Source organism: Notothenia rossii (assembly GCF_949606895.1).
Source record: "Notothenia rossii genome assembly, chromosome: 3".
In the NCBI taxonomy this organism is placed as follows: domain Eukaryota; kingdom Metazoa; phylum Chordata; class Actinopteri; order Perciformes; family Nototheniidae; genus Notothenia; species Notothenia rossii.
The window spans coordinates 33,506,827-33,523,264 of record NC_136901.1 but is presented as its reverse complement, the minus strand read 5'-3'; the positions used below and the strand labels follow the sequence as shown (position 1 = coordinate 33,523,264).

The window sequence follows — 16,438 nt, the reverse complement described above, 5'->3', positions numbered from 1 at the left end:
GGCTGACAGGCAGGTAGGCCATCCAGTTACTTTAGCCGGGCCGGCTCAGATGATTGGTCGTGCTTTTTACAGTAGTACGGCTTTTTTTTTTAATGGATTTTTTGTCAAAGCACTTAAAATATTCATTGCTATCGGGATGTTTAGAGCATTCCATGGAATATAACAAAAAGTGCATCTCGAGCCGGTTTCTCAAACTTACCTACCCCACCTTTAAGTATAGTGAGTAAAGGTAAACAGAGGAACAACATCGCGACACTAAGCTGTATTTGAAAATGTTCTAACATGATTCCAAAACCTTGGAGTAGAAAAAGCATCTTTAGCACTCAATCTTAATTGTTACAAATGGTCTGTTGTTTGTTTGTGTCTGCGTGAAAGTGTGCTCTGACCCAGAGGCTCTTTTGGAAGAAGTTCTCAGGTGATAAGCCACTTATGGGAGTTGGTGCCTGGCCTCTAGACTCTCTAATCTATTTGCCAATCCTGGATGGCTCAGATGAAATGACAACAAAGATTTAGACACGGGCAAGACCCTGAGGGATCCCAAACTACCTCTTGACCCGCTAAACATGATTAGAGAAGGAGCAACCATGCCTGATGTCACTCTTCTATCCACTCCTCCCTCCCCGTCCATATCTACCCTGGGCCACAGATTCCTCCCAGTTTCATACGTTTAAATGCATTTCCTCACCTCACCTCACCTCTGCAAAGCCCATGTAATTGGTACGCATTAGATATCCAACATCCCTTTTCAAACGCTCTTAAATGATTTCATTTGCTGGACTGTTTAATATTACATTTTTTCGACATGCTGGGTAAGAGAAGGGGAATATCTGCAACAAGGAAGCTGTCCGCAGACTCTGCTCTCCTGAAATTAGGTGGCGGCCCATTTGGAATACCAATGACTGCTCATGCTTTTAATTAGCGCTCCCATGTCATTGACAATAAAGAGAAAATCTGAAAGAGGGGAGAAGTAATGAGAGGGCTAATGGTAAAAATGATCCTAGATTGGCTTTCCTCCTTTTATGCCAAGATGGAATTAATTTTAATAGTCTCAAGCTTCACCCTCTTATTTAGAGAAATTCCATTCCATTCATTTTTCTTTGTATGCTTGGACTTGAAAGACTGTTAGCTTTTTTCAATTGCCTGAAAAACGATAATTTGTGAATATTTAAAAAAAGAATCTCAACAACACAACCAAACAAAAACCTGGGTGAAAGTTTTGTTTCAAAACATTATTTGTAGCCAAGGCTAACTTGTGTTTTTTTTTAAATTACACCAGAAGATAAACACATTTCTAATCCGCTGCTGATTTGTGTTTTATCCAGTTTTCTTATTCGCTTCTATTAGAAAGAAAAATGTTTTCAACCTGCATTTTTTAAAATGATTACTGGTAAAGAAAACAAGTCTATTGTCTATGAAAAAAGAACCCTAATTCTCACTTGATTAATCATCTACACTGTAAATTAACATTTTCCGCTACGTGTTAATTGACTATACTATTCTCAAATAAAGTATTATGCACATTTTGTACATTATGATGCCATTTACATAAAAATAGATGATAAAGCAGGATATACTTTAGCACTTGGCTACCCTATGATCGACATGTAGCTTGTGTTTCCTCTCTTTTCCACCTTTTCACACAATCCAATCATACAAACCAGCGTATAGTGCTTTAAACCAAAGACTCAGAGGCCTTTCTCCACACATGTAATTGCAACAAACTCACGATGCAACTTGTAGACACGTCTGCTGGCAACAGTTCCCATGGTAACAGACAAATGCAGTGCTCATTGTTTCGCCTTGTTTCCTTTGACTCGTCATTGAGTGAGGGGAAAATGCCACACAAGTACACAGGGTTAGAAAAGCACTCCACGAACTGTCGCGGGGAACGTTTTTAATTGGGGGTGACATCCTGAGTGTGTTTCTTTAGTGATAGCTGCTGTGATGGGAATGCCCTTTTCTTTGTCTTGTTTTTTTTGGTTCAATCAGAATGATGAATACATTTACAACTGGCTATTTATATGTAAAGATCTCACCATGTCCCCAGTGCAACGTGCGCATGAACATGCTTTTTTTTCAGCTTCATTACCCTTACACAAGTGAAAATGGTCGTGTGGAGCTGTAAGGCTCAGCGGATAGAGCAGGGGTGTCAAACTCAAGGCCCGGGGGCCAAATCCGGCCAGCGACTTCATTTTATGTGGCCCTGCAAGAGCTTGCAAAGAATAGAATATGTTTATTATACGGTTACATGCCGCTTTACAAAAGCACGTTGCCAATAAACTACATGTCCCACAATGCATCTAATTTTGTGACATGCACACTGAAAGGACTTGCAATTATTTGCCCTAGACTTTTACTTTCAGACGTAGTTAATTATGAAGTTATTACCCTATCCGATAATAATCCAATGCAGAGGCAATAATATAATACATTATTTTATATATGTTATATTTTTATATAGTCTTAAAGTTACATCCGGCCCTTTGAGTGCAACCATAATGCTAATGTGGCCCGCAATGACATTTAGTTTGACACCCCTGGGATAGAGCGTGGCTCTGGAAATGCAGCAGGCGCCCAGAGTGACACATCTTCAGGCAAAAGTGACACAATCTCGTTGTTGTTGTTTTTTTCTCAAGCTGGACTCAAGTGGTTTCAAAGACAGTTATCATTCCTCTCCTTTCAATGTGACTTTTGCAATTGACAAACCATTTTAAACTCAAGTCTGAACACACTAATGCATCCCCACTTAACTTTATCATTAACTTTTCCAACAAGATATTTGATAATAACCATAATGGAAGGAAATGTCTTCTATTTATATTCATAGGGACGATTCAATTGCTACTTTTATTAGAAAGTGAAAATATGTATTTTGGCAAAACATCCAGGATTATAGTGTCTCTCTCTTGACAGATTTTCTTTTTTTTTAAACCAGATAATTCCCTTTTAAACAAGGAGGTTGCAAATCCAACATTACTTATGTTAGACTGTGATTGTTCAAGTGTATAACTACCCCAGAAAATGCTGATGTAAGGGATAACCGCTCAATTTAAGTATAATATGTTATACAATTGAAAGAACAGGGCTTATACATTACACATTCAAACATGTGGCTGGTATTTTTAGAAAAGTGCTCCTTTACCTAATAATTAAAAACGGGACTGTTCTTTTGTAAATATTGGTAAGCATTTTTCTGATTACCATAACATCTCATGTGGCGTTCCACAGGGTGTAATACTTGGTCCGCTCATGTTTCTTTTCTAGACACATACATACATACATACACTGAGCTAAATGATATATCCACACAACTGTTAATTTTCATAGCTCTGCAGGAAATCTTCTACTGTCTTTTTGTCCTAATATATTCACTATTTGATCACATCAAGTCTGAACACAATGGGATTTGGTTTGGCATATTGGATAAAAAATCAGATCTTGGAGAAATTAGACCAGTCCATTAATTTTATGATTTGTTCTGCTGAGGATAGACATGATGAAGTATCAGTATTTCTAAAGTAGGTATAGTCAATCATAATCACTAGTTATCAAAGAGGATTTCCAAGACTCTCTTTTAATAACTCAGATGACAAATAATACCAAAATGTGTCAAGATGGCCTCCGACAGCTCAAGGCCCTACATTTTCATTCACAACTGCTCTACTTGAGCATAGAAGACTGTAATGAGATCATGCCAAAACTAAATCTAAAATGATATGCCTTTACAAACAGGACAATAATTCACATTCACACATACAGCGTATTTCTGCTTAATGTATTATGCATGTCTACTGTCTTTGGCTATAAGCAACGCTAGAAGCCTCTCGTTCACCCAAATAAACAGGCCGACCCACAAACACAATGAATTACTCATGATTCATTAGCAATTAATGGCCTTCGTTCTGTGCTTTCATTTCCAATTAGGAGTGCTGAGGGGACTAAATATGTCTGTTGTGAGTGAGCGAATGAGCTTCCAGTCATGCTCGGTTTCTCGGTCTTGTAACTGCCTGTTTATTGTTTATTCCACCACTGACATGCGGTCTATGTTTGTACGAACACTATGGAGATTTCTCTGCATACTTGAACATGTTGATTTTTAGTTTTTCTGTGTGCACTTTTCAGGAACTAAAAGCCATGCATTTTGGAATATATCTAATTGAGGTTTTATACACCCAAAGGTTATTTGCTTTTCTGAGCTTATGTTCTTTTTTGTTGTATCTGTGAACTCACAAAGGGTGTTTCTTTCTGTGTATCAGGGCAGCACCGCTCCCTTGGACCAAGTATATCCAAAGTTCGAAGCTTGAAGTTGGACAGCAGCATCTGGAGCAATGAGCTGGTGGAGGTACTTATCAGCAAAAGCAATATTCCTCCTCTCAACCCTTTTTAACAACAGAATCCAATTGCCTTTCAATTAGAATGGTGTTTCAAAATAACCTACTTTTTCAAACCTTCAAAGGCCACATAAGTTAAAGTCAAATACAAATTAACACATTGTGTTGCCAAGGCAAACTTGTCTCATTAGGGCTTGGCAAACGTTTATTTTAAACCCTTATTCTCACCTGCGTTTGTCCCGTCACCCTTTTTCTTTAGCTCTTCCTTGAGGTGGGGAACAAGAATGCTAACAGTTTCTGGGCTGCTAATCTTCCCCTGGAGGAGGAACTCTACAGCGGGGCTTCGGCCGAGCAGCGCGCCACGTTCATCCGCAGGAAGTACAGGGAGAGGAAGTACCGGAGGGTCCTGGAGGGCTTTAATGATCTCGAGCAGCTCACCCAGGTACACCCTTCATAAATAAACTTCAAATGAAAACCGAAACTAGCCATTTTTCTGATAATACGTTGAGGTATACTGTATACATTTTTTTAACTCGAAAAAAACACCTAGTAGATAATCCTGTTTTTGTTTTGTTTTTTTACTGTCTATTAGCATTTTGTTTTTACCGGAAGTTGACTAGGGAGCAGGAAAACTACTTTGCCTTTGAGCTCTTCATACCATATGCTAAGCTTGTTTTCTCCTCCACTACACCAGCACAGTGTTGCACCTGTGCGTGTCTTTTCTGTCTTTCTCTGTGAACACGCAGAGCAAGTACAGTAGATCCACAACTTCCCAACTCCCATGACTGCCGTGACAAGTGATACTTAACATTGAAGTTGGGGTTAGTGTTGCATTGACTGTGTTTTTAAGTGTTGCCTCAGACACACTGACTTCATCACTGTGCCAGAAACACTTTATTTTTGAGTGCTGCACTCTCTACCTGGAAGTTGTACTGCATTATAAGAAGAAATTGGATCCATTCAATGTTTGTTTCCAATGGGAAAAGGATAAGGATGTTAAAGCTTGTATTTATTGTTCCTTTTTGTTTGAGTTGGTTTGAGCTAATCGCTTTTTGCACATTGTACTTTTAGTTTAGAATATACTTTTGAATCTGGAAAGGATGTTTTTTTTACCACAGTTGGCAGATGTGATAGCTTCATAGTGTAATATTTCCATTTAAGACTTTGAATGTACTTTTTCCATCTCATGTTACCTAATAATATTTTCCATTTGCAACCAATCAAAGTGAACCCAAAGTTCAAAACCTTTCAGTCATAACCGGCCATCCACAATATCTCCAACTGTACTTCTAGGAAGCGTAGTAGATGGTAAACTCCATTACCAAAATCTAGCTAACCTAAAAACGGACATATTTTCATGACCTTTTGACCATCAGTAAAACAGAGATACATGTCTGAAAAAGCCAAAAGCACCGTCTGAACGATGTTGCTAAGGCGTTCTCCTCCAGTTTGTGGTTGTGTTTTTATTGCTGTTCTTTGGCATCCTTTAAAAGAGAGGCTCTTAAAAGCACGACTGAGCTAAGTTTCCACCAGCGTCAGCATTTACGCAGATCAGCCCCCTTTGTATTGTTTTCTCGGGTAGAAAGAGAGGGATGGAGATGTAGAGAGAAAAAGGGAATGAAGGGAGAAGGGGGGAGAAGTGTGAAAGAAATATACTCGCTAGCTAAGTAGAAAAGTGGATTAGGATCCACAACAGAAACGCTTGGGTTGGTTTTATTGCGGCTTTGCTGGCCTTTGCGTGGGTGGGAGTGTGTGTAGCGTACACGCGTGTGAACATGTGAGCTGCACCACTAAGGATGTGTGAAGTTGCTGTTATAGGGGGAGTCTTTTGCAGGAGAGAACGTACGACTGACAGGGAGAGGGTGGCTGTCTAAAAGCGTTCGGCCATTGGAGGTGTGTGTGTGTGTGTGTGTGTGTGTGTGTGTGTGTGTGTGTGTGTGTGTGTGTGTGTGTGTGTGTGTGTGTGTGTGTGTGTGTGTGTGTGTGTGTGTGTGTGTGTGTGTGTGTGTGTGTGTGTGTGTGTGTGTGTGTGTGTGTGTGTGTGTGTGTGTGTGTGTGTGTGTGTGTGTGTGTGTGTGTGTGTGTGTGTGTGTGAGGTCGGAAAGGGGGGGCTGTGTTTGCTTTTTCTACATCGAGTCTTCCTTTTATAAATGGCTTTAACAGATTTGATAGGGATCAATGTGTCACAGAGCCATTACACACACTATCACTCAACATATGCGCATGCTTAAATAATAAACGCACTCTAAAAACAGTTTCCTTTTTCTCGAGAAAAAGTCATAAATCACAAGCAACCTAAAAAAAAATACAGTATTTTTAACATAAACAAGGACACTGCGTCTAATCTCATTGGACTCGTTGTTCCACTTCGGTGTCACACTTACTTACCATTACACAAGTATGAATATGTAAGAAAAAAAGAAGCTATATAAAAGCTATTCCTTTGGGAGTCCGCTCAAGAACAAAGACAGTGATACTAGCAATTTCCTCTCTGACATTCACGCAATATTTGAAACATTCTAACAGTTTTTATGAGCACAGGGGTCATGAAACTCACCGTAAATTACCGTTTAAAGTGTCGATTCAAGTATTGAAATACAAATAAAAAAGGCAGTGAAGTGATATACACCTGACTGCGTCAATATGTCTCTAAAATAATCTCACATGGCGTGCTGGTTCTGTTCTCTGCATCCATTTTCTTTTTTATTCGTGCCCTCTCTTTATACCACTCTCTATTTCTTAGTCCTGTGTTCCCTATTACAAACCAGTATCCCAGTGACCTCCACAGAGTCTCCGCAGGCCACATGACCTAGAGAGGCGGGTGTCAAAGGACCTTCTTATATCATTACACACTCACACACACATAAACACACTCACACACACACATAAACCCTCTAGTGGCAGCAGTAATTGCTATGCCACGGAAGGTCATTTCCAGAGATGATACGGAATAAGGCCAGCTTGCTTGGGACTATTTCGCCCTAATCTGACCCCGTACTGTGTGTGAGACAAAGACAGTTGGTGAATAAACTAATCATCTGTTTATATAAATTACTTTTAGATGTGATCTGTTGATTAAAGAATACCGTCTCTTTCTCAAAGACTAGGATGTATTGGACAACCTAACTCCTTCCTTAGTCTTCAGTGTAGTCATTTTAGACAGCTTCTTTATTTAACAATTTATACACCTTTTTTCCCCCGTTAATTATGAAATGTAGTACCGTACTTTAAATAGCATACTGACAGCTCGCAAGACCCAAATATAAATGTTAAACACTGTGTGCCAACAAGCGGGGCCATGTTGACAAATATTGAAGGCTACAAAGAAATAAAAATACCACCATAATTATTTAAAATATGTTATTTCTGGCATCATTACTGCAACTGAGGTAAATAAATATATTAAACAAGTGAAAAGTCTACCTACCAAAAGCGTCCCTGAGGCTTCGTGCACATCAAGGCCACCCATTTTGGTTATACTGAACAGAGAAACCGACAAAATAGTATCCATATTTGTAGACTTTAACTTTTTTATAAAAACATTACAACGTTAACGTCTACTGATATTCAGTTCAATTGATGCTTATTGGTAGTGGAAAAAAATTAAAACAAAATAAAAAATGTAAATATATAATGCCCTGCCTATGCCTTTTTAAAAATACAGTTTTTGCTGTGCACATAGAAAGAAATGAATGTTTCCTTGTGCCTCTTGTCTGAGTGCAGGTCATGTTGCGTTGGTGGGCTAAGTTAAATTGACAGGTGCTTTGTTTGTGTGTGTCTAAGCCTCACCGTGCCTCACTTTCAGACGAGCCTTGTTTGTTAGTGGCAGATCGATGCAGCTTACCGACTCACTCCGAGTCCGATGAAAGGAGAGGTTGCTCGTCGGAAAGAAATCCGCCATTTGCCTCTCGACTCCTCTGTTGATCCACTTTGTCGTGGGTCATCGTGCACAATGTCACGTCCATTGACAGCACTGATAGGAAGAGACAGACAAAGACAGAAAAGACTTTCCTCTATCAGACTGTATTCTTCTGACTCTTTTAATCTCGCTGCACTTAGCTGGCTCACAGGTGAATAGTTTAAAAAAAACATGGCTAGAAACTAGTGCGATTTTCAACTCCTAATAGAGAGGAATTTAATGTCATGTATTTATAGGAGCACAAGTTTGTTTAACAGGCCCCTGGAGACCAAGTGCCAACCACAATGGGTGAACGCTGAAGCCAGTGCAAAGTCGCCTTCAGCAGCACTTTTACTAATGACCACCATATGTTATTCAGTCTGAATTTCAGCACTTTAGTGACAAGGAGAAAGATAACATGAGAATATTAGAAGAATATAAAGACAAAAAGATTTAGATATGATTGAGTAGAACTCTTTTTGATACATATATCTTTACAATTTGATTTTTATATATTCAGTGTTTGTGTTTCATATTTCTTCATGATATTCTAAACTAACAATTTCCCAATTTGGGATCAATAAAGTTGATCTAATGTAATTGAATCTGTCTGTTGGTGACAGTTTTAAAAAGTACTCCTCTAATAAGGATATTTCAAGATTTAACAAGGTTTTTCAGATGTCTTTGATTGACAGGTGTCTCAGCCTATCACAGCCTGATGTGGTGGTTGCTGTTTGCATCTTCAACGCAATCTTTTAGTCCTTCCTCTAATTTAGATATTTGGGGTTGAATGGCCAGAATCTGTTTTTGCTTTATCTTTAAAGGGCCACTCCACCTTTTTAACACTCAAAGGTGCTGCAGGTTTATCTGTTGCCAATAATCTTCGAGTAGGCTTCTTTGGTTTGAAGACAATATATTGACTTAGATTTAAGACTTAGAATATGTTAGTAAGAAACTTTCTTTTAAACTGGAGATTAAAAGGACCAAACCCAATTGTAGTTTGAAAAAAGATTTTCTTGCAATTACGCTAATTTGATGTTCTTTTTAAATATGTCTAAAACTTAAACTGAGTGTGGATTGTTATTTAGAAACAATTACAAATGCACTTACTTTGTTTCTATATGAACATATAATTTATTTGCAAACGTACTATGATTTTAACATAGATATGATTATAATATATGTTTTACTTTGCAGGGTTAGGGTTAACCCTTATAATAATAACAATAATTAATAATTACCATGTTCAAAGAAAAACATGTGGGCAAAACACACAAATCAGTTTGTTTTCATAAAAGCATATTTAACTGACATTTTTTAATTTTTTAATTTAGAGTTTTTCAGACAGATTAAAACACTGATCTTTCTTCATGCAGCATATTGTATGCAGTACAGAGTTATTGACATTCTCCTCTTTACTTTTAATTGTTATACATTTTTATATTTCTAATTGCATTATTTGCCAATTTTAAATTGTTCATATTTTGTATCCTAATGGTTTCAAACCAAATATTCTCTCAATGTTTTCCCATTTGCCTCAGTACGTTGTGTTTTGCTCAGTTCATTGTATTTCAGGCCACTTTTCTCTTCTTCAAAACTGTTAGTTTTATTATATTCATAGAGCCCGTTATTATTTGCTTTATTCCTTTTTTTTCAAGGGGATTAGTGATTTAATGATTCCCGCTAGAAGTATTAAAGTCTGATCATATTTTAACTTCTCTTTTGAGATCAGCGGGAAGAACTCAATTCCAAACTTTGATATGGTTTTCTGACGACGCTTTATAGACTCTTTGTCCTCTATCAGCCTGGCGTGCACACACAGCACACTCACAGCGCGCTCCTCCTACAGCAGGAAGTGAGACCAAGCTCGCTTCTCTAGGGATTTTCACTGCTTCTTTGTCTAGGATGTTACCTTTTTAAAGTATTAATCCATTTAAAGAAAGTTACTTAGAAATGCAATGAGACATGACTGCACTAATTCCATCTTTTTAAATAAGTAAAAAAAGTAAGTTGAGTATTTCCTCCACCTCTGACCTTGAGTGACTTGCATGAATATGGTTTGTGACCATTTCATATCAGCTTGTGTTTATGCTCTCTTCTCTCCTGTTTTAATGTATGTGCAGGCGCTGTGTGCAGCGGTGGTGATGCCTGATGTGCTGCAGACCATGGAGCTGGTGTTCAGTGGGGCGGATGTCCTGTGTGCCACGGGGGATCCGACCTGCTCCACCCCATATCTCCTGGCCCAACGCACTGGGCTGAAGCTACACATGGAGTTCCTGCACCAAAACAAACACTCTGGTAAGAAACTGTAGGCACGGTTTGGGCCACTATTTCACTTTACTTCATTGGCTTACCACTTTATATCAGTATAACAGTGGGTCTCTTTTCATTTGTAGCTTAAAACACCTGCTTTATGAAAACTGTTGCCACCAGATCAACCGTAGTTGGCTAGCTAATATATGATAACACCAGGGTTTCCGCTAGGATTTTTTCTCGCCGGTCAAACATTTGAAACTTACCGGTCATGTTGTTATAATAATAAGAATAAGAATTGTGCAGCAGAGTTTCCGTTAGCAGGTAATTAGCGGACTAGTACCGGATATGCTGATGTTTAAAACTCAGTTAATGGGAGTCATTTTTATATTGCTTCAGTTTATAATCGTAACAGATCGAAAAATTCAGATTCATTTTTCAATAAATGATTCCACAAACAACATCATTATTACATTCAAAGAAACTACTTGCAGTAGATGAAATACATTATTCAAAAGTTTACATTAACTTTGAATAATAACACGGGAGAAACGGATCCTCTCTTTTCCTCTCTCCCTCTCTCTCCTGACAGCCAGTCATTTTCTCATGCAGCGCGCTAAATAGTGGGCGGGGCTTCAGGTCAGACTCAGCAGCTGGTCTGATCTCTCGCGTCCGGTTACACTTTACTCGCGTTTATGTCCATATCGATCAGATCCAGCTCTCCTGATCGGCCTTTAAAGAGAGCACAGATCAAACTATTAAGAGTGAATATCGGCCGATAATGATCGGCGGCCAATCGATCGGAGCATCGGAAATTTTGACCGGCAGGTTTTGAATTTACCGGTTTTTATAACATTTTAACAGCTAAAAACCGGTAATTACCGGCCAACGGAAACCCTGGATAACAGTAAGTTGGTTGAAAACCTCCAAGATTCAAAGGCTTTATTTTCTGATTCAAAAGAGCTACAGCGTAGTTGTCAGTGCTCGAGACACAGCAGTCCTCCATGGCGCTGGCTTTACCGCTGTTCCAGCTGACTTTAAATGTGCTTTCTGTAGAAAATGATCTACTTCATGGCTTCATACATGCAGGGTTGGACACCGGTCAACTTTTTCGAGGTTTTGAAACCAATCTAGGTCACACATTTGTGTAGATCTGGGTACAATTTTAGGTGATTCTGGCCTGTAATAAATGTTCCCAACTGGAAAAGACTTCCTTAGCAGCTTTTCCTGTAGTGCAGGGATGCAGGGATGCAGGGACAGTATGTGAGTCCAGAGAGCTGACAGTGTGTAAACCTAGCTGCGGTAAGCTCTTCAGCACATTTGTTTTATAAAAGGTGGTCAGAAATACCTTTCCGGTCCACTGTATGTGATAGTGCTCTAGTGAAGGAACAATGACATCACATTGTAGTTATCCTCCTCAGGCCATGCTCGACGACTGATCCAACCCAGTTCCAGATGCTAGAGTACACCAAGTAGCGATTTAAAACAAATTAACTCCTATATTCTCCCAGACAGACCTGAAAAAGGTGCTGACGCTTAAACCAGTGAAAAAAAAAAGCTTATGAACCCGGTGTGCGAGTTGGACTTTTACAACCCTCGGCGCCACATACACTCAGCCTATTGTCTTTATACTTTAACAAGCCAATCATGTTCAAAGCTCAAGCCCACCATTGTGCCGCCACATTTATAGAAGCACAGTGGGAGATCTTCTCTCCCATGAATAGGAAATGAAGGCACACACATTTAAAGCTGGTGAGTTTTAAGGGAAAAAAGTAATCGCTCCCTTCCTCTTCCCCTTGCTACTTTCCCCCTTTGTGTTACCCACCATCGGAGGCTCAGCACAGATGTGGAGACGGGTGTGTTTTGTTTGTGCTGTTGCTCACCGGGCTGATGATAGGAATGTGTTAGATTAAAGGAGCGAGGGGGGGGGGGGGGGGCGGTGGTGGCTGGGGCCGAGGGGAGATTTCTTAGGGACTGTATTTTACATAATGTATGCACCGCGTCTGTGCACACTCGCCAGCCACCGAGCCTGTTAGGGACTCCTAATTGCTAGCATGGGTCACCTGGTCGCCTTTGGTGATGGCCATTACTTGGAGACACACATGCAGATACATATACACATTCCCCCGTTTGGTATTGTCCATCTGAAATGTGAAGCATACAGTAAAGGATGTTTCTATATGCTCGTTATATGGAAAAAAGTTGTGGGGGTTATCATTAACAAACAGAAATGTGGAGCTCTTCCTATAGAAATGGATGCCCAACTAAATTCACCAACTACTGTAGGCGTAAGGACACAGGTCAGGGAGGTTAGCCATAACTCAAATACCCCTCTGACAGATTTACACTGCTTGGCTAAGATGGAGATCTTGCCTCAGGGTCAACAGTCAGTCAAGTTGGGACTGTATGGCCGAGTGACCACAAGGAAGATACTCCTACAAGTGACACATGATATTCACCCAGGGTAAGACCCACCATTAAATCTTGTATCTTGTTTACCTTAAAGATCCCACCTCCTAACAACACAGAAAACATACAGCCACTGTCGCCAGGTTTTAGATCTTTGTTGGAGAATTCCTAGCATTCACTTTTACATTTGACACTTCTGCACACATGTACTTTATCCGTGTAACTGAAGTCAAAATAAAGCTAAATGCCCATAACTTGGTTCAATCATTATCATTTTACTCAGTGGGAAATATTTTGCAATCCCCTGAAAAATCTGTTGCTTTGTTTCAGTTCACATGACCTACTTTCGTGTGTGACATGATGAAGTGTCATGTTTGTTCTTTCAATAATACTCTACGGTTGTGACCATCCATTATTCATTACCAGGCTTGAAAAGATGATTGTAAAAAAATACAAAACATATTTAAAGAAAAACATTTTTATTTTCTATTACGCATTTTTTTGTGAATAAATAGATTATAATGGTGTGCTGAAAGATTAAGGCTCCACACAAAACACTGTCCGAATTCCCCATTTGACTTTTTGCTACTGCCGGACACATTGTCGCATCACACAAAGCTAAGTGTTCCATTGTCTTTGTGCCTGCAGCCTCTAGAGTTGCAGTAAAAAAAAGACTTGCGACAAATTTTGATTAAACAAAAAATTGAACTTTTTCCCGTTGTTTTATCTTGCAGAAAGTGGGAACAATTCAATACCCATATGACACCATCCCTTCTGTGTAGCGTGCTCTTGACAGAGGGAAGATAGAGATAAGAATAAATGGAGCCACATAGGAGCCAATATCGATGACAAAACAGAGTGCAGAGTTTGTTTATGGAGTTTAAGAGACCTCAGCCTTGGGTTACATTTCCACACACACGAGGACACAAGGACAAAGAAGTATTTCATTTGTCTGCTGCTGTCATGGCGTTATGCGCACCTGTTGTGACTGTTTGCTTAGATTTTCTTTAGTTTTTACCTTATCAAGCAGACATCCACAACAAGCATGCACTTCAGGCCTTCATCTAACCCCCGCATGGTGCTCTAAACCAGAAAGTAATGATGGCAAACATGCTTCTTCACCAAATTCACTGAACCCCCGCTGTGAGACAGGGATAAGCCGGCAATAAACAATCGTCAGACACGCTGAACAATTCTCACTCTTAACAACAGAAATCTAAATTGGAACATCTCTTAGTGTGCAGAAAACCTTGCAGCTGCGTCCCCTTCACAGTGTGAACGGTGCTCCAATTTTGTAGAGAATTTAAAATGGGAAAACCCTGCATTTCCCCTGGATATAGTGTGTCAGAGCAAAGCCTGCATCTCCCAGAACCCCCTTCCCTCCACAGCTTTTGTATCTTCGGCATCAGGTCATTTTCTAACGGCATTGCCACTTCATTAGCTCCTTCTCCACGGCCTACATGTGAGTGCATCTATGTTGGTCTCGGCGGCCCTCATCGTCCCGCCTACACCTGCTCGCTCAAAAACACCCTGGGATACCACAGGAGCATGTTCATTTACATATCCCCATCCCAGATTTCACAAAAAAGCCAACAGCAGCTCCCCAAGGCAGAGTGCCTTCGCCTTTTGGAAACCCCTAAGGGCAGTTTCAATGATGGATGTATCTCTTATAGCCAAAGGCTTCCACTCAGGTGGTTTCTTGTGTATCTTCAGGTTCCTTTATCATTTTTCATGTCAAGTGAGCTCCCATATGCTACTCCCAAGAGGCTGCATAAGCTACGTAGATAAACATTAAAATAGTTGTAGCATCAAGTTTGATTAAAACTATTTTAAACACTGAAAATGAAAGTTGAAAACACACTGCCAACATTGAATATTTTTACAATAATTTATTTTGGCACAACTCATGTCTAACTGAGCTGTCACCAGTTGCTAACTTGTCACTTTGCAGTTTGAACGTAGAGATGGATATGAAAACAGAAACCCAATTCTGTGGATAATGTTCTTTGATCTGCGCTGATGCCACTTCTTGAATTTCTAGTTTCTACGCAAACAAATATATAAATGGAGACTATTAGGTTTGAAAGTCCGCTAATTAATCAGTGTCTTTGCACTAAATCGTAAGTAATATTGGACGTTAGCATCAGCTGATGGTCTAAGAATGTTAATATAATTGATTTTAATAATAATAACAATACGCTTGAAAAGGTTGTATTTAAGGGCCTGTTGGAAGGATAAAAGGGGTTTTGACCGTCTTATATGGTAAACACCAAAGTGGGCTTCATAAATTCCAAAATGTGTAAATTCCCAACATCTTGCTGGCTAATTTATTAGCTACAGACTATAAACTGATGGTTTCGCCAGCATTGCTGTCCGTCCAGGTCTGTAGCCTAAATGGATTACTCAGGAGACTATTTTGGCAAACGAGCAGTTTATTAACCAACAAGAGAAGTCTCGACCCTTGGATGTGTCACTCTGTGTTGGTGCCACTGGTCCCTGTCTGACCGGAAAGACAAGTTGGTAATGGATTCTTAAACGCTGCAGGTGGGTAACATTAACAACTGAACTCCACCTGCCACTTGGCTCTGCTGCCAATGCTCTGCCATGCTGGATCAGTTTACACAAAATACCCTTCCAAGTCCTTTTTTGAAAATCGTCATTCACCGGTAAACTTGACAAAATGTTAGTTAATGACTAAACATATTAGGTTTATAGTTTTGTATTCACATAAGCATGGATGTTTATCAGACACATCCATACTAAGGTGAATGAATGAATGTGGGGTCTGCAATTTAAGCTAACAGCAGCCCTCACTGTCGTTGGAAAAGACCAGGCTGATGAGAGCGCTAAGACTGAACCAAAACATAACATTTGCGAGCCCCAAAATGAAACTAAATCGGGCTGAAACGCTTGTATACTGAAAGCGAACTGCAGGGGGTGGTCATAACTGTTTGCCACGACAAGTGACCCATTTAACTTTATACTGTCATTTGCCCCATTTTTCATATTAACATGAAATACTGCAGCTTTAAAGCAACTACATATAGAATATCATGCTTTTGCGCTTCCCATTGCAGTACTTGCTTCAAACAAAAGCGTATTCCATAATGTGTACTATGCTAAACTCATAAACATACTACACATAGTGGCTTTAAGGTTTCAATTTGGTGCCTGCTTGTGTGTTTTGCAGCCAGACAGTGAACCCCTGCCAGCTATTTGACTGTAAATCTCCGGGTAAAGCATCAGCTAATGCCTAAACTGTAAACAAAGCAATGCAAATATTTACATTGTGTTTTCTGGCGGCTCTCCACTCCACCCAGGAGGCCTCTGCACTGCAAAACCCCAAGCTAAGCAGCAGTGCCTCTCACTGTGTCGACATCATTCCGCTTCTCCTTAAATGACACACGGTGGATTTGGAGGCAGAGAAGTTTTATTGTTGCCACCCTAGCATCCCTGACGCCTCGAATCTCGTGCCACATTAAAAATGTATCCAGCAGGCTTTCTGTGTGGATAATAAAAACAGGAACAACAACACACGTTCAAAGAC

General features: G+C 39.8%; 1 protein-coding gene across 1 annotated transcript in view; it reads left to right on the top strand.

Moving 5' to 3' along the window:
• The window catches only part of arap2 (ArfGAP with RhoGAP domain, ankyrin repeat and PH domain 2), a gene marked incomplete at its 3' end in the record, with an annotated part of 108,313 nt that overhangs the window by 44,947 nt on the left and 46,928 nt on the right, over positions 1 to 16,438 (top strand). Inside the window, exons 12-14 of the mRNA XM_079671151.1 lie at positions 4,257 to 4,342; positions 4,591 to 4,773; positions 10,353 to 10,527. Coding sequence (XP_079527277.1) covers positions 4,257 to 4,342; positions 4,591 to 4,773; positions 10,353 to 10,527 — 444 coding nt within the window. The remainder of the gene's footprint in view (positions 1 to 4,256; positions 4,343 to 4,590; positions 4,774 to 10,352; positions 10,528 to 16,438) is intronic.